Here is a 23929-nt window from a genome sequence, read left to right on the forward strand (position 1 = left end):
CACTACTGTGGCCCATGTTTTGTTAGCCCCAGAATGGAAAACGAGTGAAATCTCAACGAAACAAGAATGGCATCTTATGTTGACAGAATATACGCAGCTTTGCGGACTTAACATGTAGAATAAGAGAACAAGGGGAACATACGTTTAGAGAAGATTGGAATATATGGGAAATAATTGTGTACAGTTGAAAACGCTGGCAGCATTAAGATAAATCCAACAGTGTAAATAAGTTTTGATGGATGTAGTAATGGAATACTGAATGGTTTAGTTTTTGTAAAATATTCAGGGATTTATGATATGCAAAATGAACCATGAAAAGAGAGGAAGGGAAGTCATTGATATTTTAAGGATGTTTAAATTAGTGTTTTAAATTGTAAAACAGTTTTAATTACACACACACACACACACACACACACACACACGAAGCAGTGCTTACATTCTGGGCCAGATTTCTGCATACACATTATTATTATTATTATTATTATTATTATTATTATTATTATTATTATTATTATTATTTACTATTTTTAGTTTTCCATTCTTCTTCCAGGCAAATAAGATGCATTTACAGAGTTCAGGGACGCGTCCCAGCAGGCTGCTAAGTTCTGGGAAGGAAATGTGATCTGGTGAGAGTCCTGAGGGTGTTTTGCAGAGGCCCAGAGGCTTTTTAATGGTGATTCTCCACTTATGGAATGCCTGCATCCTGAAGGATTTTCACCCTACCTTTTAATTTTCAAAAGTCCAGGCTAATGCTCACCCCCCCCCCATTCAGCAAGGCAGTTTAGCTGCTTTTATTGACTGCCTATCCACGTCCCCATTATTTTGCATAATTTGCTCTTTTATTTGCATGCCCTAATTTGCATAATTTATTCACGCTTTGCCAGGCAAGGGAAGTCCGCTGGAAATCCCTTCTGCCTCCTCTCTGGCTTCTAATAATACAAGCACATCTCCGCAATCGTGTGAGCTAGAAGCTTGCTTGTTCTTCACATGCTAAATTTACCCAGTGGGGAAACCCCACACCGAAAATGGCAATAAAAGATGGTGATATGGAAAAATTGGATGTAAACAGGTGTGTTGACATTGGACCAGCTGATAGATGGGGAAGATGAATTTTATACTTTTGCTATTTTAACACAAAAATATAATCTATCAGATGCAGCCCAAGGGCAATATCTTCAGTTACAACATCTCCTAACAAGTGTGTTTGGGCAGTCTGCCCTTTCAGCTTCTGAGATACCTGAGATATTGGAACAATTGGACCACTCATTCAAAAATAAAAAGCCAGCAATTACTTTTTATAGATATCCTATTAACAATACACAAGTTCAATATGCAGACTGTAAGAGGTGATTGGAATAAAGAATTGGAACTTTCGTTATTACACAGACAGTGGGAAAATGTATTAGCTTCAATACCTAAAGTGTCATTAGATTTAAAATTAAGACTAATACGTCAGAAAATAATAGAGTTTATTGGACTCCTTTAAAGGTAAAGGGACCACTGACCGTTAGGTCCAGTCATGGATGACTCTGGGGTTGCGGTTTTCATCTCGCTTTAGTGGCCGAGGGAGCCGGCGTACAGCTTCTGGGTCATGTGGCCAGCAGGACTAAGCTGCTTCTGGTGAACCAGAGCAGCGCACGGAAATGCCATTTACCTTCCCACCGGAGTGGTACCTATTTATCTACTTGCACTGTTTGCTTTCAAACTGCTGGATTGGCAAGAGCAGGGACCGAGCAACAGGAGCTCACCCCATTGCGTGGATTCAGAACCGCCAAGTGGTTTAACCCACAGTGCCACCCGAAAAGGGGTTAGCTAAGATAGTTCAGTGTTGGAGATATGGCAAGGACAATGCCTCTCTGAAGCACATGTTTGTACAGTGTTCTGTACTTAACAAGTTTTGGGGGAGAATGTGCTGGACTGTCTAACTATGACTGTGCAGAAAAAGTTAAATCTCTCAGTGGAGAATATTTTATTGAACTATATACCTGCAGTATGGAAATTATCAATGGGGAAACGGAAATGGATTTTCCGTGCCCTAATGGTGGCCAAGAGATTGATATTGAGGAATTGGAAAAATAAAGATATAATACTCTTCAATCAATGGATTGACAGTATGACATTACTGGCAATTTATGAATGGACTGCTTACAGGCGCAGACCCTCTATGGATAAACACGATAACATCTGGAATAAGTTTATCCAAAAAGTAGTAGACCTATTAACATTTACATAAGCACTAGGACAATAACTAAGATCATGGCCACTGGTCCCATCACCTCCTGGCAAATAGAAGGGGAAGAAATGGAGGCAGTGAGAGATTTGACTTCCTTGGGCTCCATGATCACTGCAGATGGTGACAGCAGTCACGAAATTAAAAGACACCTGCTTCATGGGAGAAAAGCAATGACAAACCTAGACAGCATTTTAAAAAGCAGAGACATCACCTTGCCAACAAAGGTCCGTATAGTTAAAGCTATGGTTTTCCCAGTAGTGATGTATGGAAGTGAGAGCTGGACCATAAAGAAGGCTGATCGCCGAAGAATTGATGCTTTTGAATTATGGTGCTGGAGGAGACTCTTGAGAGTCCCATGGACTGCAAGAAGATCAAACCTCTCCATTCTGAAGGAAATCAGCCCTGAGTGCTCACTGGAAGGACAGATCCTGAAGCTGAGGCTCCAAGACTTTGGCCACCTCATGAGAAGAGAAGACTCCCTGGAAAAGACCCTGATGTTGGGAAAGATGGAGGGCACAAGGAGAAGGGGACGGCAGAGGACGAGATGGTTGGACAGTGTTCTCGAAGCTACCAGCATGAGTTTGACCAAACTGCGGGAGGCAGTGGAAGACAGGAGTGCCTGGCGTGCTCTGGTCCAGGGGGTCACGAAGAGTCGGACACGACTAAACGACTAAACAACAACAACAACAACAAGGACAATAACACTATACCAATTTATACAAGAATGTATGGGAATATAATATATTGCTTTTTTTGCATATTTTCGCTTTTATATTTATCTTTGTTGTTGTTTTTCTCCCTCTCACTTTTCCTCCTCCTTTTTCGTTTTCAGTTTATTTCTTATAACTGACATCACCTTAATAAAATATAAACATTTAAAAAATGAAATTTTCTTGTTCTTCAAAAACGCCACATTCTACGCCTGACATGCTTCCCCCCCCAAACTCATATGCACAAAACCCTGCCATTATTTTGCCCAGTTCCTGCTGTTTCGTTTACAGCTTGCCTCCTATGCGAGAAACTCCACAAGGAGAATTCATGCTTATCACTGCAGGGAGGCTGTGTGGGTATTAACCTGGTTGCATTTAGAGGATTATCTTCTGCTGTCTAGAACGAAGAGTTCGATAGCTGTCACATTTATAGCGGTGCGTGCCGTTGTTGTTGTTGCTTACGTAGTCAGGGCCCAAGCGTGTGTGTTTGACAAAACGATGCTTCTTGGCTGATCGTAATCTCGACCTCTCCAAAATGCAAGTGGTAACCAACTAGTCCCTCTGAATCTCTGATTCTTCTTTCTCCCTCAGGCTCACTGGGGGTGACTGCCGATGACGTTACGTAGGAGCCATGGTTATTCTACGGCAGGTAAGTTGCGTGCCCGCTCTCTGTTGACAGTGCTAATTTTAAGATACTGTGTTACTCACCTGGCTTAAGAAGGAACCTTGTCAGAGATGAGGGGGTGGATTCATCCCCGGCTATTTTTATATGACACCCCACCCGTTTCTGGAAGAGGGCAAGTGGACACTTTTATCTCTTGTATCTCATCGGCCTTAGTCCTTGATTAGCTTAAAGGGAATCACTGACGTGTGTTGTGTAGATTAACTAGCTAGGAAGTGTTTGGCATCATGCAAGGAGTAGATTATATCATTCTCAGCTGGTTGGAGGGGAAACAGCTATAAAGTAACTACACAGCAGTGATTAGAGAAGATCGCGGGAACTTAACGAGACAGCTTGCTGAAAATGCAAAAGGAAAAAGGTGGGGAAAGGAAGTCGATACACCATTCACCTATGGTTCCCCCCCCCAAATAATCTTGCATATGATCCATAATATAAAAGGCATTCATACAAATTTAGATCTCCTCCGGTGTCCAGTTGTTTATATTTGGAAATTAGACATCAGAGAAAATTGATATTGTTCACGATGTGGGCAGCGCAGTTCCTCTATAGCATTAACGGAGATCAAAAGCAACTCCCATTGTGAAGGACTCAGGGGATATAGCCATCCTAAATTTGCTGGACCTGTGAAACTGGGATGGCTCCTGTAAATCCCGGACTGTCCCTGGAAAATAGGGACACTTGGAGGGTCTGGGGGTGCTTTGTTTTCAAGAGAATAGTGTGCAAGTTATGTTATGTACAGTTGAGCTTCAAGGAAAACACAGCCTATGTCACTGCAAAATAAGATATTGGAGCACTCTAAATCATAGAATCATAGAATCATAGAATCATAGAATCATAGAATCATAGATTTGGAAGAGACCACAAGGGCCATTGAGTCCAACCCCCTGCCAAGCAGGAAACACCACCAGAGCACTCCTGACATATGGTTGTCAAGCCTCTGCTTAAAGACCTCCAAAGAAGGAGACTCCACCACACTCCTTGGCAGCAAATTCCACTGTTGAACAGCTCTTACTGTCAGGAAGTTCTTCCTAATGTTTAGGTGGAATCTTCTTTCTTGTAGTTTGGATCCATTGCTCCGTGTCCGCTTCTCTGGAGCAGCAGAAAACAACCTTTCTCCCTCCTCTATGTGACATCCTTTTATATATTTGAACATGGCTATCATATCACCCCTTAGCCTCCTCTTCTCCAGGCTAAACATGCCCAGCTCCCTTAGCCGTTCCTCATAAGGCATCATTTCCAGGCCTTTGGCCATTTTGGTTGCCCTCCTCTGGACACGTTCCAGTTTGTCAGTGTCCTTTTGCACATACACAGAAAATAGAAGTAACACATGGAGACCTGCACTGATTGTTGCAATGCCTCCCAAATCATTATTCTTCTATGATTATAAGATTATTGTAGAATATTAAAAGTAAAGGTAAAGGGACCCCTGACCATTAGGTCCAGTTGTGGCTGACTCTGGGGTTGCGGCGCTCATCTTGCTTTATTGGCCAAGGGAGCCGGCGTACAGCTTCCGGGTCATGTGGCTAGCATGACTGAGCCGCTTCTGGCGAACCAGAGCAGCGCACGGAAACGCCATTTACCTTCCCACCGGAGTGGCACCTATTTATCTACTTGCACTTTGACGTGCTTTCAAACTGCTAAGTTGGCAGGAGCAGGGACCGAGCAACGGGAGCTCACCCCGTCGCGGGGATTCGAACCGCCAACCTTCTGATCGGCAAGTCCTAGGCTCTGTGGTTTAACCCACAGCACCACCCGCGTCCCTTGTAGAATCTTAAAAGGCTGTAAAAACTTTACAAGGGGCTGTGACTCTCACGAGGGGACTGCGTTTCTGAAATTGGCCACTACCCTGCTGAAGAAAGTTGTGATGCAACCTCAGTTTGTATCAGCTCTTGTCATAAAAGGAGGGGAAAGCCAAGCTTTGTCTGAGGAAGAGAAAGCTCTCAAAGAGCTCAGAGAACCTATCCAGCTCATCCCGGCATCTTTTCTCTTCCGCATTGTAAATTTAAAGAGAAGCAAATATTGTTGGGCAGAGGGAAGGTCTGTTGAGAGCCAGAGCTTATCATCTTTAGCAGCTGGCAAATTGGTTGTGGCAACCTGCTTTCTGGGTAAACAAAGAGAGGAGGAACGGGTGAAGAGCAAAGGGACTGTAAAAACTGTGGCCTCTGTGTGTGTTTTATGGTACTTCTGGGCTGCATCAAAGGATCACAGCATTTGTCTGCGATACAGTTTTAGTTCAAGAACAGATGAATGGTTCAGTCTGGGGGGAAAAGAACTAAAAACTCTTGACTAACCCAGGATCAGGGACCTCTTTTTTGCAACCCCTTCGTTTACCACTGAGTTATGTACCAGCTGGGTATTGGACACCTGTTAAACTAGCTCAACATCAAAAAAAACCCCTAAGATTATGGCCACTGGTCCCATCACCTCCTGGCAAACAGAAGGGGAAGAAATGGAGGCAGTGAGAGATTTTACTTTCTTGGGCTCCATGATCACTGCAGATGATGACTGCAGTCACGAAATTACAATCATACCTCGGGTTGAATGTGCTTTGGGATGAGCGCGTTCAAGTTGTGGTCTGCGGCAACCTGAAAGTAATGGAGTGCGTTACTTCCAGGTTTTGCCGCTTGCACATGCGTGGCAAAAAGCGACGTGCACATGCGCAGATGTGCCATCGCTGGTTACGTTTGCATCTAGATGCAAACGGGGCTCCGGAACGGATCCCGTTCGCATCTAGAAGTACCACTGTAAAAGACGCCTGCTTCTTCGGAGAAAAGCAATGACAAACCTAGACAGCATCTTAAAAAGCAGAGAAATCACCTTGTCAACAAAGGTCCGTAGAGTTAAAGCTATGGCTTTCCCAGGAGTGATGTATGGAAGTGAGAGTTGGACCATAAAGAAGGCTGATCGCCAAAGAATGGATGCTTTTGAATTATGGTGCTGGAGGAGACTCTTGAGAGTCCCATTCTGAAGGAAATCAGCCCTGAGTGCTCACTGGAAGGACAGATCCTGAAGCTGAGGCTGCAATACTTTGGCCACCTCATGAGAAGAGAAGGCTCCCTGGAAAAGACCCTGATGTTGGGAAAGATGGAGGGCACAAGGAGAAGGGGACGGCAGAGGACGAGATGGTTGGACAGTGTTCTCGAAGCTACCAGCATGAGTTTGACCAAACTGCGGGAGGCAGTGGAAGACGGAAGTGCCTGGCGTGCTCTGGTCCATGGGGTCACGAAGAGTCGGACACGACTAAATGACTAAACAACAACAAACTAGCGAGAATGTACAGGTTGAGTAGTAAGACATGTTGGAAATGCAAAGATAAAGATGGAGATTTTTACCACATGTGTTGGACATGTGAGAAAATGAAACAGTTTTGGGAACAGATTTATAATGAATTGAAAAGGATATTTAAATACACTTTCCCGAAAAAGCCGGAAACTTTCTTGCTAGGCTTGATGGGAGAGGAAATAGAAAAAGCTGATCAAAGGTTATTTATGTATGCTACGACTGCTGCCAGAACTTTGTTAGCCCCAAAATGGAAAGTACCAGAATTACCAACAATAGAGGAGTGGCAGACAAAGATGGTTGATTATGCGGAACTAGCAAAACTAACCTGTAGGATCCGAAATCAGGAGGAAGCAAAATTCCAAAAAGATTGGAGTAAATTTATGGAGTACATAAGTAATAACTGTAGAAATTTGAAGACTCTGGCAGGACTGAAATAAATCTTACGACGTAGGCTTGTCAAAACACAATAAACCCAACACAACATCAGAGAACCCGCACAACTGTTCTGTTTGAGTTATTGGATGGAGTAAGTACTACACAACTGTTCTGTTTGAGTTATTGGATGGAGTAACTCTCATTGACAGTTGCCAAGTACTACAAGATAAAAGCCGGCACTTTTCTAACAATTGTATCTCGCTCTTTGTTTACAGAGCTCATAATAGCTCAGGTGGCAACTCTCAAAGCAGAACAATCCAGGAGAGTTGTGTGTGTGCCCTTGCGCCAGGAGGGGCACCCGTAGCTCAGTCGTAGGACACTTGCTTGGAATGCAGAAGAGTCCAGGTTCAATAAGAACCTAAAAAGGGCCTGTTGGATGAGGCCAATGTCCTACCTAGTCCAGCATCCTGGTCTCACAGGGGCCAACCAGAAACCCACCTGCGATTCCCACCAAAAGGCCTTTTCTGTGGTGGCTCCCTAACCTTAGTATGTTCTCCCCAGAGAGGTTCACCAGGCGCCATCATTACATGTCTTTATTTTATTTAAAAAATTATTTATGATTTTCAGTTACATACATTTCAATAGTTTTACAGTCATTTTAACATTTCAAAACTCCCTTCCTCCTCTTTCTGCGGTTCCTTAAATTTATTTTTATCATTTCCTGCATATTCTAAATAAAGTCATTCTTTTATTCATCTTCTTTAATTATATACTCTTATGAAACTGCAGGTTATTACAATAATCCTGCCAATGCCCTTATCTGTTTACAATTTGTTTCCATTCTTTTATTAAAAAAAGTTTGTTATCTTGATTGCTTACTTTTCCGGCAAGTTTCGCCGTTTCTGCGTAGTCCATAAGTTTTTGTATCTATTCTTCTTTTGTCGGGACGACTTCTTCTTTCCATTTTTGGGCAAATAACATTATTGCCGCTGTAGTCGCATACCTGAATAAATTTCTATACTGTTTAGGTAGTTCTACCCCTATAATTCCCAGAAGAAAAGCTTCTGGGGTTTTTAAAAAAACAAATGTTATTTTAAACATCTTTTTCAATTCATTATCATCATTACATGTCTTTAGACACCAGGCAATAACATTCCTCTTCACCCAGGCCTATGGCTATTAAATCTATTAAAACCTGTGTAAGTTCGGAATGCCATTAATTATTTTATTATTATTTTGGAAGCCAAACGGATGTCGTTCAAGAACTGAGGTACCACTGTACCACCTCGTATATCTAAATGTCTGAAACCCTTGGATGAACCTATTGTCAGTGATGGCTGAGTGACACTTAGGCCCCATGTGATGGGACATGTTCAGTCTTCTTCTTCTTCTTCAATTACTCATAGCCGAGTAAGATTATCTTCCATGAACACAGTTTTAACAATGAGTCCGTAAGTGACTGTGGAGGCCAATTCTGGATCCACACGTCCTTCCACGGTGGGGACATAGGTTTCCAGGCAGGAGTTGATCATGGTGAGGATTCACCAAGCCTGCCTTCCTCTCAGCACGTTTCTCCCTTGCGTCCTGAGTTTGAGTGTCTTCAAAGCCCATGACACCTTTGGTAAAGGCTGTTCTCCAACTGGAGCGCTCACAGGCCAGTGTTTCCCAGTTGTTGGTGTTTATACCACATTTTTAAAAATTTGCCTTGAGATAGGTTTAACTCTTTTGTTGACCACCAGCATTACTCTTTCCATTTTTAAGTTCAGAATAGAGTAGTTGCTTTGGAAGACAATCATCAGGCATCCGCACAACATGACCAGTCCAACGAAGTTGATGTTGAAGAATCATCGCTTTGACACTGGTGATCTTTGCTTCTTCCAGTACACTGGTATTAGTTCGTCTGTCTTCCCAAGTGATGTGTAAAAATTTTCAGAGACACCGTTTATGGAATCTTTCGCGGAGTTGGAGATGGCGTTTATAAGTGGTCCATGATTCACAGGCATACAGTAAGGTTGTTAGTACAATAGCTTTGTAAACAAACATTTTGGTTTCCCTGCAAATGTCCCGGTCCTCAAACACTCTGAACTTCAATCGGGAGAAAGCTGCACTCGCAGAGCTCAGGCGATGCTGGATTTCGGCATCAATGTCGACCCTTGTGGGAAGATAAGACCACCGAGTGCTTTTGGATGAGTGAGGGGCGTGAAGCAAGGCAGCAATTACCGCTGGCCTCCCAGACATCATCACCACAGCTGTGAGCTCTCCCTCATAAATCACATGCTCTGCAAGCTGCTGTCCATTCTTGTCTTGTACAGGATTCATGTCCAAACCTGGAAGCTTCTCTGGACGGCAGTAAACAGGGCCACGAACGGCGCTCTGAGTGCCTGCCGGATGGTCCATTTGCATATAGATTGAAATGTGAATCACTGGGGCCTACTCATTAGCTGGAGGGATTGAGGCATTTGGCATTTTTAATGGCACCCGCTGTCAGGATCCTAGCCATCAAATGGATTTACGAGGCAATTAATGCCTCCACAGTGGGCGCGATGGGGCAATGAAGATTCAGGTGGTGCGGAGAGGTGGGTGTCTTGCATATCCTCCAACATTTCTCTGGTGAAAATAGGGACGTCCCGTTCCACAGTGATAATTTCACTATTTATACCCCACACATCTGACTGGGTTGCCCCAGCACGCCGGGCAGCTTCCGACATATATGAAAACATAATAAAACATTAAACATTTTTTAAAAACTTCCCTATACAGGATTGCACTGTCAAACATGGCCGCTTAACAGCAGCAACAATATGGTTCAAAACGAAGCCTGTCTTCATGTATTGTTTTTTATGTTCCAGCTTTCAAAGTTTTGAATTTCTTATGCTATGCATCTCAGCAGCAATATAGCATTAACAAACTACTGCCACAGGGCCAGAGAGAGAGACCTGGAGATCTGCATTTGTCCTCTAGGCTTGAGATTCCTTATTCCGGGACTAGATCATACTGACTCTCTGTAGAGTGTGTGCTCTGACATTCCCACATAATTTGGTGTTTGGTGGGTACCCAAACATGCCTGGTGAGCCACACTCAGCTTACTGAGTCACTACTATGTTTCCGAGCACAATTCAAAGTATTGGTGCTGACCTAGAAAGCCCTAAACGGCCTCGGCCCAGTAGACCTGAAGGAGTGTCTCCACCCCCATCGTTCAGCCTGGACACTGAGGTCCAGCTCTGAGGGCCTTCTGGCAGTTCCCTCCCTGTGAGAATTGAGGTGACAGGGAACCAGGCAGAGGGCTTTCTCGGTGGTGGCGCCCGCCCTGTGGAATGCCCTCCCATCAGATGTCAAGGAAATAAACAACTATCTGACTTTTAGAAGACACCTAAAGGCAGCCCTGTTTAGGGAAGTTTTGAAATGCTTGATGTTTTAATATTCTGTTGGGAGCCACCCAGAGTGGCTGGGGTAACCCAACCAGGTGGGCGGGGTATATAAATATAAATATATTATTATTAAATTATTATTGCTAAAGATGCACAAACCAGTCCATTTTGGTTCTCTCTCGTTCTTCCAAACTTAAATCCAGTTTCCCACATTCCTGCAGATTTTTCTTTTTTAATTCCTCTTGAAAGTTCGTTAGCATTCTAGTGTGAATTTCTCCTAACATGCGCATTCCATATTCTAAAAAGAAATTCCTTCCGGTACAATGCATTTCTGTTCATTACTTCCACTAATAGGTATGTTATTATGCACCGATCCACCTAATATGATGCATTTTGTGCAACTCGCTTCATTGGAGAACGGCATCCCCCAAAATTCAGCGGAGTATGAATTTTGAAGTATGGTTGGGGGGTTGTTTTTTGGGTCTGATTCGCAAGAGAGGTGCGGAATCAGGGACTTCCTCATTAAAATGCAAACAAGATCTGAGTTATCCCAGCATCTCAAAGTGCCCGGCACCCCACTCCTGCTGATTTCACCCGCACAGAACGGAGAGTTTTTCTTCTCCCAGCCGAATGGCCTCTTTTGCGCAGCCAGGCCAAATGGAATGTGAATGATTTATGGCTGTTTGCCAAGGAAGAGGGCAAGGCCCATTTTACTGCCTGTGCCACCCACCCCCAATGCCTTTCTCTGGGTCACAGGCTGCAGTTTCATGACCCACAAATCATTCCCTGAAAGGCGGCTTCCGCGCAGATTTATTACAAGGGGAAGGTGGCTCATTTTGCAGTGAAGCAGGCGACTGTTCTTATCTGGCCATAATATCACCTGCCAGGAGATGCTATCGGTTATGTTGACATTCTCCATGTCCTTATGTTAACGGAGAAATCTGAGGGTTCCCTTGGACAAAAAACAAGGGCACCAGCCACGAATACCAGAGCAAAACAGCAGCCAGTAGGCTTGGTCTTTATTGAAGACTGTCGCGACAGGACTCCCACCTGCCACAAGGTGGAACAAGATGGAAGCCCTGAACAAAAGAAGACCCCAACTTTTATTAGCTACTAATCCCCCATGCTACACCCCTAAGACTACATCATAACTACATCATGACTACATCATTGACAAATCACAAAGAGGAGGGGTTCAGGGAGGAGTTGTGGTGGTAACCTGAGTGTCTTGTCACCCGTCCGGTTCCTCCTTTCCCCCTCCCCAAAATTACATTCCTGAGGACAAAGAGGAGTTCGCTGTTTCCTGCCCCCAGAGGGAAGGGCTGGTCACTGTCCTTTGTTTCAGTCCATACTGAATCCACTTCCATATGCGGGTCCTTTGTGAGTGTAATGATCTTCTGTCTAGGACCATCAAGGTTGGCGTGCCAACTGGGTAGGGCTCGCTGTGGACGTGCTGGCTGCCTTGTGTCACGTCTCCCCCCTTTGATAGCCCTTCCTTCATGGTGTAAAATAAAAGTGGAACAGTACAGATCCAATGTACGGGTGATTTTCTATGAATTTATAACATAAGCATCGCATATGTTGTGTGTGAGTGTGAGTGTGTGTCGTGTTTGTACAAACTGAATGATTGGGGGTGGTTTCCTGCAACACTTCCTTCAGGGGTGCTGAGTTGGTGCTAGAGGAGGAGCCGTAGAACGAGAACTACCATGCATGTTTTGCCAAGATAATGTCATCGCGAATCTATACATGCTCAGCTGTTGTTCGACAATATGGTGGGGGAGGCTTTTGCACTCCGAGGGCCACACTTATTTATTTATTATTAGATTTAAAGATATAAGAAGAGCACTGTTGGGTCAGGCCATTGGCCTTTGTAGGTCAACATCCTGTTTTCACAATGGCCAACCAGATAACAGACAAATTCCAGACCTTTCAAGTGTCCCTATTTTACAGAAGCCACTTCAGTTTCTGGTTTGATCCCAGAATGCCCCGCTTTTCTTTAGGACGTTGCTATTTTCATTGGGGAGATGTTGGAGGGTATGGAGTTATCCGACCCCTGAGCCAAGGAGGGTCTGCAACTTTTAGAAGACATCTGAAGGCAGCCCTATATAGGGAAGTTTTTTTTAAAAAATGTTTAATGTTTTATTATGTTTTTATATATGTTGGAAGCTGCCCAGAGTGGCTGGGGCAACCCAGTCAGATGGGCGAGATACAAATAAAATTATTATTATTTAATAGGGTGTCCCTATTTCCATCAGAGGAATGTTGGAAGGTATGCTTTGTTATGGGGTCTGGTGTCGAATTTAGCAAGTGTGCCAGCCATCATTGATTGACTCATCAGGAGAGTGTGTGATTTCACTGGTGTGCAAAAATGTTGATATTTATGTGTGACATCCACTCTTTCTCCTTCGTCCTGAATATAATAATGTAAGCTGTTGTTGGTCAACTTTGAAATGCAGGATGAACACAATGATTTGCTAAGTGGTATGCATAGAACCACATGTGCAAGCAGTTGTTGAAACTAGTTGCCCACTTCCCTGAATTTCTGAAGTGTTATATGCATATATATATATATATATATATATATATATATATATATATATGCATGCATGCATGCATGCATATAACTCTTCAGAAATATATATACACAGTGGTACCTCGGGTTCCATACGCTTCAGGTTCCATACGCTTCAGGTTACAGACTCCGCTAACCCAGAAATAGTACCTCAGGTTAAGAACTTTGCTTCAGGATGAGAACAGAAATTGTGCTCCGGCGGCGTGGCAGCAGAGAAGGCCCCATTAGCTAAAGTGGTGCTTCAGGTTAAGAACAGTTTCAGGTTAAGAACAGACCTCCAGAACGAATTAAGTAATTACCCCAAGGTACCACTGTATATGGGATGCGGGTGGCGCTGTGGGTTAAACCACAGAGCCTAGGACTTGCCAATCAGAAGGTCGGCAGTTCGAATCCCCACGACGGGGTGAGCTCCCGTTGCTCAGTCCCTGCTCCTGCCAACCTAGCAGTTTGAAAGCACGTCAAAGTGCAAGTAGATAAATAGGTACTGCTCCGGCAGGAAGGTAAACGGCATTTCCGTGCGCTGCTCTGGTTCGCCAGAAGCGGCTTAGTCATGCTGGCCACATGACCCGGAAGCTGAACGCCGGCTCCCTTGGCCAATAAAGCGAGATATGCGCCGCAACCCCAAAGTCAGCCATGACTGGACCTAATGGTCAGGGGTCCCTTTACCTTTACCTTACCGCTGTATACACACACACACACACACACAGAGAGAGAGAGAGAGAGAGAGAGAGAGAGAGAGAGAGAGAGAGAGAGAGAGAAGAGCATAGCAAAATATGCCTCCATCTGGTCATTGTCTTCAACGACCGGCAGCACAGTTCTGAAATTTCAACTTTTACCAGGAGAGTGTGCTGGAAGGCAATAGATCGGATTCTCCCTTTCTCCTGCTGGAAGAGGAAACAAAGAACAGAAAGATGTGATAACTTTTATTTGACGGGATATGATTCTTGCTAAAAGCCATCTCTGCACCCCAATATGGCGCAAATGAATCCAGGAACATTTTTGGAACACCGATATTATTCACAGGTCAAGGGTCAATTCCCCCACCATGGCTGAAGGATCGACTCCATCTATCACGTGCTGCATTTTTTTGTTTCTGTGGTGGACTAATAATAATAATAATAATAATAATAATATATTAAATATATTTATACCCCGCCCATCTGGCTGGGTTTCCCTAGGCACTTTGGGCGGCTCCCAACAGAATATTAAAAACAAGATAATACATCAAACATTAAAAACTTCCCTAAACAGGGTTGCCTTCAGATGTCTTCTAAAAGTCAGATAGTTGTTTGTTTCCTTGACATCTGATGGTAGGGCATTCCACAGGGCGGGTGCCCTCTGTTTGGTAGCTGCAAAAAAGAGAATTCCATGTTAGGGACCATTAAGGGAAGGATTGAAAATGAAACCATCAAGTAAGACAAATTTGTAGCGTACATTTTGGGTTGCTGCATCTCATAAAGGATGTTGCAGGAAAAGGTGCAACGAAAATGATCAAAGGGCTGGAGCAACTTCCCTGCGAAGAAAGAATGCAACGTTGGGAGCTGTTAATTTGGAAAAGGAGGCAGACACAGCAGAGGTCCCGGGAACCAGGGGTTGAGGAACCTTCCTGACTTTGCAGACCAGATTCTTATCAGAATCTGCCTCGCAGGCCAATTTGGAAAGGTGGCCAGCGCCTTTCCAAATCCTTTTCGCTCTGAACTTAAAGGTGGAAGGGAGAAGGCTGGCCAAAGTCTCTGCGAGGCTTCCCCCTTCTAAGATTGAGTCACAGAAGGGACCCAAGGGTCGTCTCGTCCAACCCCCTGCAATGCAGGAATCTCAGCTAAAGCATCCATGACAGATGACCATCCAACCTCATCAGGGGGTTTGGGTGGGGTGTCCATCAATATGCGGATGATACCCAGCTCTACCTCTCTTTCAAATCAGAACCAGTGAAGGCGGTGACAGTCCTGTGTGAGTGTCTGGAGGCGCTTGGAGGATGGATAGCAGCTAACAGATTGAGGCTGAATCCTGACAAGACAGAAGTACTGTTTGGGGGGGACAGGAGGCTGGCGGGTGTGGAGGACTCCCTGGTCCTGAATGGGGCAACTGTGCCCCTGAAGGACCAGCTGTGCAGCCTGGGAGTCATTTTGGACTCACAGCTGTCCATGGAGGGGCAGGTCAATTCTGTGTCCAGGGCAGCTGTCTACCAGCTCCATCTGGTATGCAGGATGAGACCCTACCTGCCTGCAGACTGTCTTGCCAGAGTGGTGCATGCTCTGGTTATCTCCCGCTTGGACTACTGCAATGCGCTCTATGTGGGGCTACCTTTGAAGGTGACCCAGAAACTACAACTAATCCAGAATGTGGCAGCTAGACTGGTGACTGGGAGCGGCCGCCGAGACCACATAACACCAGTCTTGAAAGACCGACATTAGCTCCCAGTACGTTTCCGAGCACAATTCAAAGTGTTGGTGTTGACCTTTAAAGCCCTAAACGGCCTCAGTCCAGTACACCTGAAGGAGCGTCTCCACCCCCATAGTTCTACCCAGACACTGAGGTCCAGCACCGAGGGCCTTCTGGCGGTTCCATCACTGCAAGAAACCAAGTTACAGGGAACCAGGCAGAGGGCCTTCTCGGTAGTGGCGCCCGCCCTGTGGAATGCCCTCCCACCAGATGTCAGAGAGAACAACTACCAGACTTTTAGAAGACATCTGAAGGCAGCCCTGTTTAGGGAAGCTTTTAATGTTTGATGCATTACTGTATTTTAATATTTTGTTGGAAGCCGCCCAGAGTGTCTGGGGAAACCCAGCCAGATGGGCGGCGTATAAATAATAAATAATTGTTGTTGTTGTTAGGATAGTCTACAACCTCCCAAGGGAGACCGTTCCACTGCCAAACAGCTCTGACTGTCAGAAGGTTTTTCCGTATATCTAGTCAGAATCTCCTTTCCTGCAGCTTGAAGCCCTGGGTTCGAGTCTTACCTTCTGGAGCAGGAGAAACAAGCTTGTGTCATCTCCCATGTGACAGCCTTTCAGATATTTGAAGACGACCATCATATCTCCTCTTTTCCAGGCTAAACATACCCAGCTCCTTCGACCGTTCCTCATAGGGCTTGGCTTCTAGACCCTTCTATTGCCCTCTTCTGTACACATCCCAGCTTGTCAACAGCCTGAAGCATGTTGGGGGACTTAAAAGGGTAGGGGGGAGACTTGCAAATTCCTTTGAAAGTCTCCTCCCACATTCCCTTTAAGTCCCCCAGTCTATTACTTTAAGATCAGACCTCTTGTCCTTATCTTAGCCGCTTCAAACAGCGCTTCTGAGAAGTGCTTAAAGGCAGCTGAATGATCCCATTCCAGCTGAATCGGGACATCAGGGGCTGCCTTAAATCCCTTCTCAGAAGCATTTTAAAAAAACTGTTGCAGTGCAAAAGAATGAAATGTCATTGACTTCCCCCTCCCTTCCCTTTCAATTTTTGTGGCTCAAATATTACCTATAACAGTATTGTCTCACTCCAAATATGAGTGGTTTTTCTGAATGATTCTTTTGCGTGAAATCAGAGACTGTGTGTATTTTATTTTTACCAGCGACCAAGATGATGATGATGATATTTAAAGCATATTTTGAGGCATCTTCCTCCCTCCTTTATTTAAGTGGGGCGAATGCTTCATACATCACTTTTGAAAAGGGGTTTAAGGCAGCACCCCCGTCCACACCCATGGTTCCATTTTAGCCGATATAGGACCAGCGACTGTCTTAAAGTGTTTTTCAAAGGTTCTGCTTCTCCTGCAAGCTGCTGGGTGCCTTGACTGTCTGCTTGTCAGTTGATAAGCGGAGATTAAATCCTGCTGCCCAGGCTGCCTGACCCTGTTCCCTGCTGGGAGCAGGGTACGCAGCTAATGCAGGATTAAACCCTGTCCTCCTGCCCATCGGCTGGCATCACCAGGGACATCAGCTGATGAAAAGGGTTTGCATGGGTTTCTTGAGAAGGGGGTGAAATATACTTGGAGTCAAGAGTGGATTTCATGCTCTTTATTCAGCTCATAGTGGGGAGGAGGAATGGAAGTTCCCCCAAAATGTCTGCTTTATATACATTATTTACACAATGGGCTCCATGTGATTGGCTAATTCCGGGATTCTACTGTAGGCCAATCAGGTTGCGGATTCACTTCCACGTGGAGCTGGATTGGGTGGCTCCTGTGGACCAATCAGACTGCTGCATTCTGGGTCCTATTGTTCTAGGACCAATCAGACCGCTGCATTCTGAATCCTATTGTTCTAGGACCAATCAGATTGCTGCATTCTGAATCCTATTCTTCTAGGACCAATCAGACTGCTGCATTTTGGATCCTATTCAACTCAGTACATAACGGGGCGAATGGCTTTGTGGTATGAATGGGACCCCCTGGTGGGCCAAGAATGAATTGGTTGTGCTTTTGAAAGCGTGAGGTTTCTGATTTTGATATACAGTGGTACCTTGGTTCTCAAACACCTTGGTCCTCAAACAACTTGGAACCCGAACACTGCAAATATCCCGGTTTGCGAACTTTCTTCGGAATCTGAACGTGCTCTGTTTTGAGTGTTACGCTTCTGATTTGAGTGCCACACTTCCGTTTTGTGTGTTACACTGAGGTCTGTCTGGTTTTGCTATTTATTTTGTGTTTCTGTTTTTGCGGCTCTTTTTGTTTTCTTTTTGTGGCTGTGTGGAACCCAGTTCAGCTACTGATTGATTGATTGATTGATTGTGTGACTGCAGTACATTGTTTATTGCTTTCATTTTATGGATCAATGGTCTCGTTAGATAGTAAAATCCATGTTAAATTGCTGTTTTAGGGGTTGCTTTTAAAAGTCTGGAACGGATTACAGTGGTACCTCTGATTACGGATTTAATTCATTTTGGGGTGCCATGCGCATCCCGAAAAATCCATAGCTGGAGGCGCCGCTTCTGCACACACACGCAGAGCGATAGAGTGCTTCTGTGCACGCACATGGTGCACAAGAGCTTCTGCACATGCGCGAGTGGCGAAACCCGGAAGTATATATTTCCAGGTTTGTCGCGGCCTTAACCCAAAGATTCTGTAACCTAGAGGTTACGCAGCACAAGGTACCACAGTAATCCATTTTGCATTGCTTTCTGTGGAAAAGCGTGTCTTGGTTTTGGAACGGACTTCTGGAACGGATTAAGTCTGAGAACCAAGTACCACTGTATATAGCTGTATAGAGAGCCAATGTGGTGTAGTGGTTAAGAGCGATAGACTCATAATCTGGTGAACCGGGTTCGCGTCTCTGCTCCTCCACATGCAGCTGCTGGGTGACCTTGGGCTAGTCACACTTCTCTGAAGTCTCTCAGCCCCACTCACCTCACAGAGTGTTTGTTGTGGGGGAGGAAGGGAAAGGAGAATGTTAGCCGCTTTGAGACTCCTTCGGGTACTGATAAAGCGGGATATCAAATCCAAACTCTTCTTCTTCTTCTTCTTTTGATTTTACATTGCTAATTGATTTTGACCTCCTCCAGAGTCGGACTTTGCTGACTTAAATAAGTGCACAATAAGAAAGTAAGCTAGTGATGTATGGAAGTGAGAGCTGGACCATAAAGAAGGCTGATCGCCGAAGAATGGATGCTTTTGAATTATGGTGCTGGAGGAGACTCTTGAGAGTCCCATGGACTGCAAGAAGATCAAACGCATCCATTCTTAAGGAAATCAGCCCTGAGTGCTCACTGGAAGGACAGATCCTGAAGCTGAGGCTCCAAGACTTTGGCCACCTCATGAGAAGGGAAGACTCCCTGGAAAAGACCCTGATGTTGGGAAAGATGGAGGGCACAAGGAGAAGGGGACGACAGAGGACGAGATGGTTGGATAGTGTTCTCGAAGCTACCAGCATGAGTTTGACCAAACTGCGGGAGGCCGTGGAAGACAGGAGTGCCTGGCTTGCTCTGGTCCATGGGGTCACGAAGAGTCGGACACGGCTGAACGACTAAACAACAACAACAGCAACAACAAGAAACTAAGCAGGGAGGGAAGCATCCTGATCTGTTGGTCTGCTAAGGGACGGCTAGAATATTGGCTTCACATGCAGAAGATCCGAGGTTCAATCTCTGCTCGCATCTCCAGGTAGAGAGGGAATCGCCCCCTCTCTGAAATTCTGGAGAGCCACTGCCAGTCAGTGTGGGCAATACTGAGGTATTGGCCTGGCTCAATATAAAACAGTTTCTTAAAACCAGAGTCCTTTTTGTTGGGGATAATTCAGATGGAAATTCCCAGGTGTCAAAGAAGGTTATTTATGTATGCCACTACTGCGGCCCATGTTTTGTTGGTCCAAAAATGGAAAAGGAGTGAGATCTCTACTAAAGAAGAAAGGCAACTTAAGTTGACAGAATTTGCACAACTTGCAGACTTAACATATAGAATAAGAGAACGAGAAGAACATATGTTTAGAGAAGACTGGAAAATGTTTACTGAATATATGGGTGAAAATTGTGTTCCACTTGAAAACGCTGGTAGCATTAAATTCAACAGTGTAAATAAGTTCTGATGGATGTAACAATGGATTACTGAATGATTTAGTTCATGTAAATTATGCAGGGATGTATGGTATGCAAAGAGGGATGCAGGTGGTGCTGTGGGTTAAACCACAGAGCCTAGGGCTTGCCGATCAGAAGGTCAGCGGTTCGAATCCCCGTGACGGGGTGAGCCCCCGTTGCTCGGTCCCTGCTCCTGCCCACCTAGCAGTTCGAAAGCACGTCAAAGTGCAAGTAGATAAATAGGTACCGCTCCGGAGGGAAGGTAAACAGCGTTTCTGTGTGCTGCTCTGGTTCTCCAGAAGCGGCTTGGTCATGCTGGCCACATGACCCGGAAGTTGTACGCCGGCTCCCTCGGCCAGTAAAATGAGATGAGCACCACAACCCCTGAGTTGGCCACGACTGGACCTAATGGTCAGGGGTCTCTTTACTTTTTTTAATCGTATGCAAAATGAACCACGGAAAGAGAAGAAGGGAAGTCATTGATTTAAGGTTGTCTAAATGAATGTTTTGAAATGTAAATTAGAAAATATTAATAAAAAGTGTGTGTATATGTGTATGTATATGTATATGTATATGTATATGTATATGTATATGTATATGTATATGAATTAGGTAAACCCCTTGTTTGTTTGTTTGGACTTTAAGAACAGTTACTCTGGGGCAGAGGATTTCGGTATTTTCCTTCCTTGTCCTAGCAGGTTTCAGAGGGAACAAAGTGGTGTGCAAAGAGGTTGCTGTATTATTTAAAGGCTGAATTTGCGGCTCTCCTTTCAATAGGGACAGTATCTGCTTGCAATGCCTGAACATCTGAAGCCGGTGTTGCCCTGAGACACGAGAACAGTAATTCCCAAGCTGCGAGCCGTGATGAGAGATGTACCACGGTACTGTTAGATGTAAACTTTCTTGTGAGCCCAAAGGATCCACACGTAGGGGAGGCTGCCCGATGCCTCTCTGTTCGATTGACTGATCTACCTGTGCCCCCTTCCAGTCAGTTTTCTCTGGGGGCAGCCATGTCTCTCCATCATTCAATCGCTCCTGATACAGAAAGGCAAAACTTCCAAGCCTCACAGGAGTCTACCCTTCACACAAAATATGCTACTTCTGCAACCTTTGACATTCCACCCATTTCAATTTCAGTTTCAGTTTCTCATTTCCCCTCTCTTAAGTTCCGCTCTCCACATTTCCACTAATACAGTAGTCCCTCAGGTTAATAACTTTTTTTAAAAAAATAATAATAATAATTTTTATTAACAGGCCAATCACATCACATTATCCATATCACATTAATTCCAAATTATACAGCCAAATTTTAAATTTTGTTGAGGGTACCCATACATCAAACTCCGCACGAGTCCAAAACAGGCATCACTTATCTTCCTGCTTTAATTAGTCAGTTCTATCCAGTTTGATCCGGATAGTCCTTTGTTACTTCCTTTCTCTTCTTGTTGTTATCTTATATTCCTTTCTTTGCGATCTCTGATGATTTTCACAAGCAGATCATAAACTGGTATCTCTGTGTGGGTTTTGTACTCTTCCAAAAATCATATCGGTCAGGGACGGACTCTGTTCAACGCTTCCATAAACAAAACTAATCTCCGGTCTGTCCTTTATTTTTCTCAGGCTTACCAAATAAATCAAATGAGTCAGGGGGCTCTGCCAGGTCAAACTTGCATTCCAACATTCCTTCTCATTCTAGCGATCCTGATTCTCCTCCCCCTGTCCTTCTTTCTCCGGCAAGCCTGTCTTGGCGAGAAGCCATTTTTTTAACTGCGTCATAAAAATTTTCCTCTTCTCACCATTCACCAGTCTTCTCTCCTTTTATAATGCATCCCACACAGTTCTTAAAATCCTGCTTATGCTTAATAAAAACGTGACGATCTTGTTTCTATCTGGGGTGAAGGGTTATTAATATCACATCGTGCAAAGAAAAAAAGAGTTTTTTCCTCCACCCCCCCTTCGTTCCAAACATACAGTCTCCTTGTGGTAATTCATCAGAAGATTTACTTATCCATCCATCACTCCTAGTCGCAGAGATCCCTTAATCAGCAGTCTTATCTGTCGAGCCTTACTTGATGTATGTGCTTCAGCTTTGTTTCCAATCATTATGTTCTCCAATTATAATTCCGAGCTGAAGCAACCAGCACGCGCTAATTGGAATCGGCGTCAGGAAGATCTGACTTCATCGAGGGCTTGTGCCAAGTGTTCTGCACCCCCATCTCTCGGATTAGGGGGTGCATTGTGAACACCGCTGGCAGGGCAGTGTTCCCCCACATCCAGGGGGAGTAGGAAGGCGGCATACTTCCCATAGCAGCCCCTTAATTACCTCGTATGGGTCAGAGAGATGTTATTGTCGGCCATCTTCCAACGCGCCACCTGGTGGCCCCCGTCCCTCAGGTTAATAACTTAATTCGTTCTGGAGGTCCGTTCTTAACCTGAAACTGTTCTTAACCTGAAGCACCACTTTAGTTAATGGGGCCTCCAGCTGCCGCCGGAGCACGATTTCTATTCTCATCCTGAAGCAAAGTTCTAAACCTGAGGTACTATTTCTGGTTTAGCGAAGTCTGTAACCTGAAGCGTATGTAACCCGAGGTACCACTGTATATAAATTGAATGAAGAAGAAGAAGAAGAAGAAGAAGAAGAAGAAGAAGAAGAAGAAGAAGAAGAAGAGAACATATATGTGTGTGCATAGCTCAGTTGGTTCGAGCATGGTGTTGAGAACACTAAAGTCGCAGGTTCAATCCCCATATAGGACAGCTGCAAACACCTGGACTAGATGATCGTCAGGGTCCCTTCCAACTCTACAATTCTATGATTCTCTGGGTGTTGTTTGTGTGTCTGCCTCCACACTGTCTCCCCAGGGTGGTGCATGCTCTGGTTATCTCCCGCTTGGACTACTGCAATGCGCTCTGTGTGGGGCTACCTTTGAAGGTGACCCAGAAACTACAACTAATCCAGAATGCAGCAGCTAGACTGGTGACTGGAAGCGGCCGCCGGGAGCACATTACACGGGTCCTGAAAGACCTGCATTGGCTCCCAGTACGTTTCCGAGCACAATTTAAAGTGTTGGTGCTGTCCTTTAAAGCCCTAAACAGCCTCAGCCCAGTATACCTGAAGGAGCGTCTCCACCCCCATCATTCAGCCCGGACACTGAGGTCCAGTGCTGAGGGTCTTCTGGCGGTTCTCTCACTGCGAGAAGTGAAGTTACAGGGAAACAGGCAGAGGGCCATAATAATAATAATAATAATAATAATAATAATAATAATAATAATAATAATAATACAGTGGTACCTTGGTTCTCAAAAGCCGAAAACCCGGGAGTCAGTGTTCCGGTTTTCGAACAATTTTCGGAAGCCAAACGTCTGATGCAGCTGTCAGCTATTGTTTCTGGGGGACCTGCACCAATCAGAAGCTGTGCCTTGGTTTTCGAACATTGCGGAAGTCAAATGGACTTCCAGAACAGATTAAGTTTTGCGCTTTTGTTTTTGCTATTTATTTCGCGTTTTTGTTTCTGAGGCTTTTTCGGTTCATTTGTTTTTGGCTGTGTGGAACCCAGTTCAGCTACTGATTGATTGATTGTGTGACTGCAGAAATAGATAAAAGCCCTCCATCCAAACAATGACTATCATCAGTGCAGGTAAGGGGTGGGGGGAGGAATGCAATTTTAATTTTTATCATCTACAATCCTGCCTTATTTATTTTATAATACAGTACAGTGGATCCTCGGGTTACATTACCTTTGCGTAACATAATTTTTGGGTTGCGAACGCGGCAAACCCGGAAGTGGGTTTGCCACTCTCGCGCTTCGCACATGCGCAGAGGCGCTCTGTGGCGCTGTGTGCATGCACAGAAGCAGTCCTTCAGATACAAAATTTTCAGGATACTGCCAGGCCTCCAGAACGGATCCCGTTCGTAACTGGAGGTACCACTGTACATTGATCATTGCTTTCATTTTATGGATCAATGGTCTCATTAGATAGTAAAATTCATGTTAAATTGCTGTTTTAGGGGTTGTTTTTAAAAGTCTGGAACGGATTAATCTGTTTTGCTTTACTTTTGATGGGGAAGCGTGCCTTGGTTTTGGAAGGCTTTGGTTTTGGAACGGACTTCCGGAACAGATTAAATTTGAGAACCAAGGTACCACAGTAATAATAATAATAATAATAATAATAATAATAATAATATATGATACACTTTCTAGCCAGGCAGC

General features: G+C 44.6%; 1 protein-coding gene across 1 annotated transcript in view; it reads left to right on the forward strand.

Annotated features, from left to right (window-relative positions):
* Positions 1-23929, forward strand: part of MYO7A (myosin VIIA) — a 187010-nt gene that overhangs the window by 18910 nt on the left and 144171 nt on the right. Inside the window, exon 2 of the mRNA XM_053385423.1 lies at positions 3535-3592. Coding sequence (XP_053241398.1) covers positions 3575-3592 — 18 coding nt within the window. The 5' untranslated portion in view covers positions 3535-3574. The remainder of the gene's footprint in view (positions 1-3534; positions 3593-23929) is intronic.

Source organism: Podarcis raffonei, chromosome 4 (genome assembly GCF_027172205.1).
Source record: "Podarcis raffonei isolate rPodRaf1 chromosome 4, rPodRaf1.pri, whole genome shotgun sequence".
NCBI classification, from domain to species: Eukaryota; Metazoa; Chordata; class Lepidosauria; order Squamata; family Lacertidae; genus Podarcis; species Podarcis raffonei.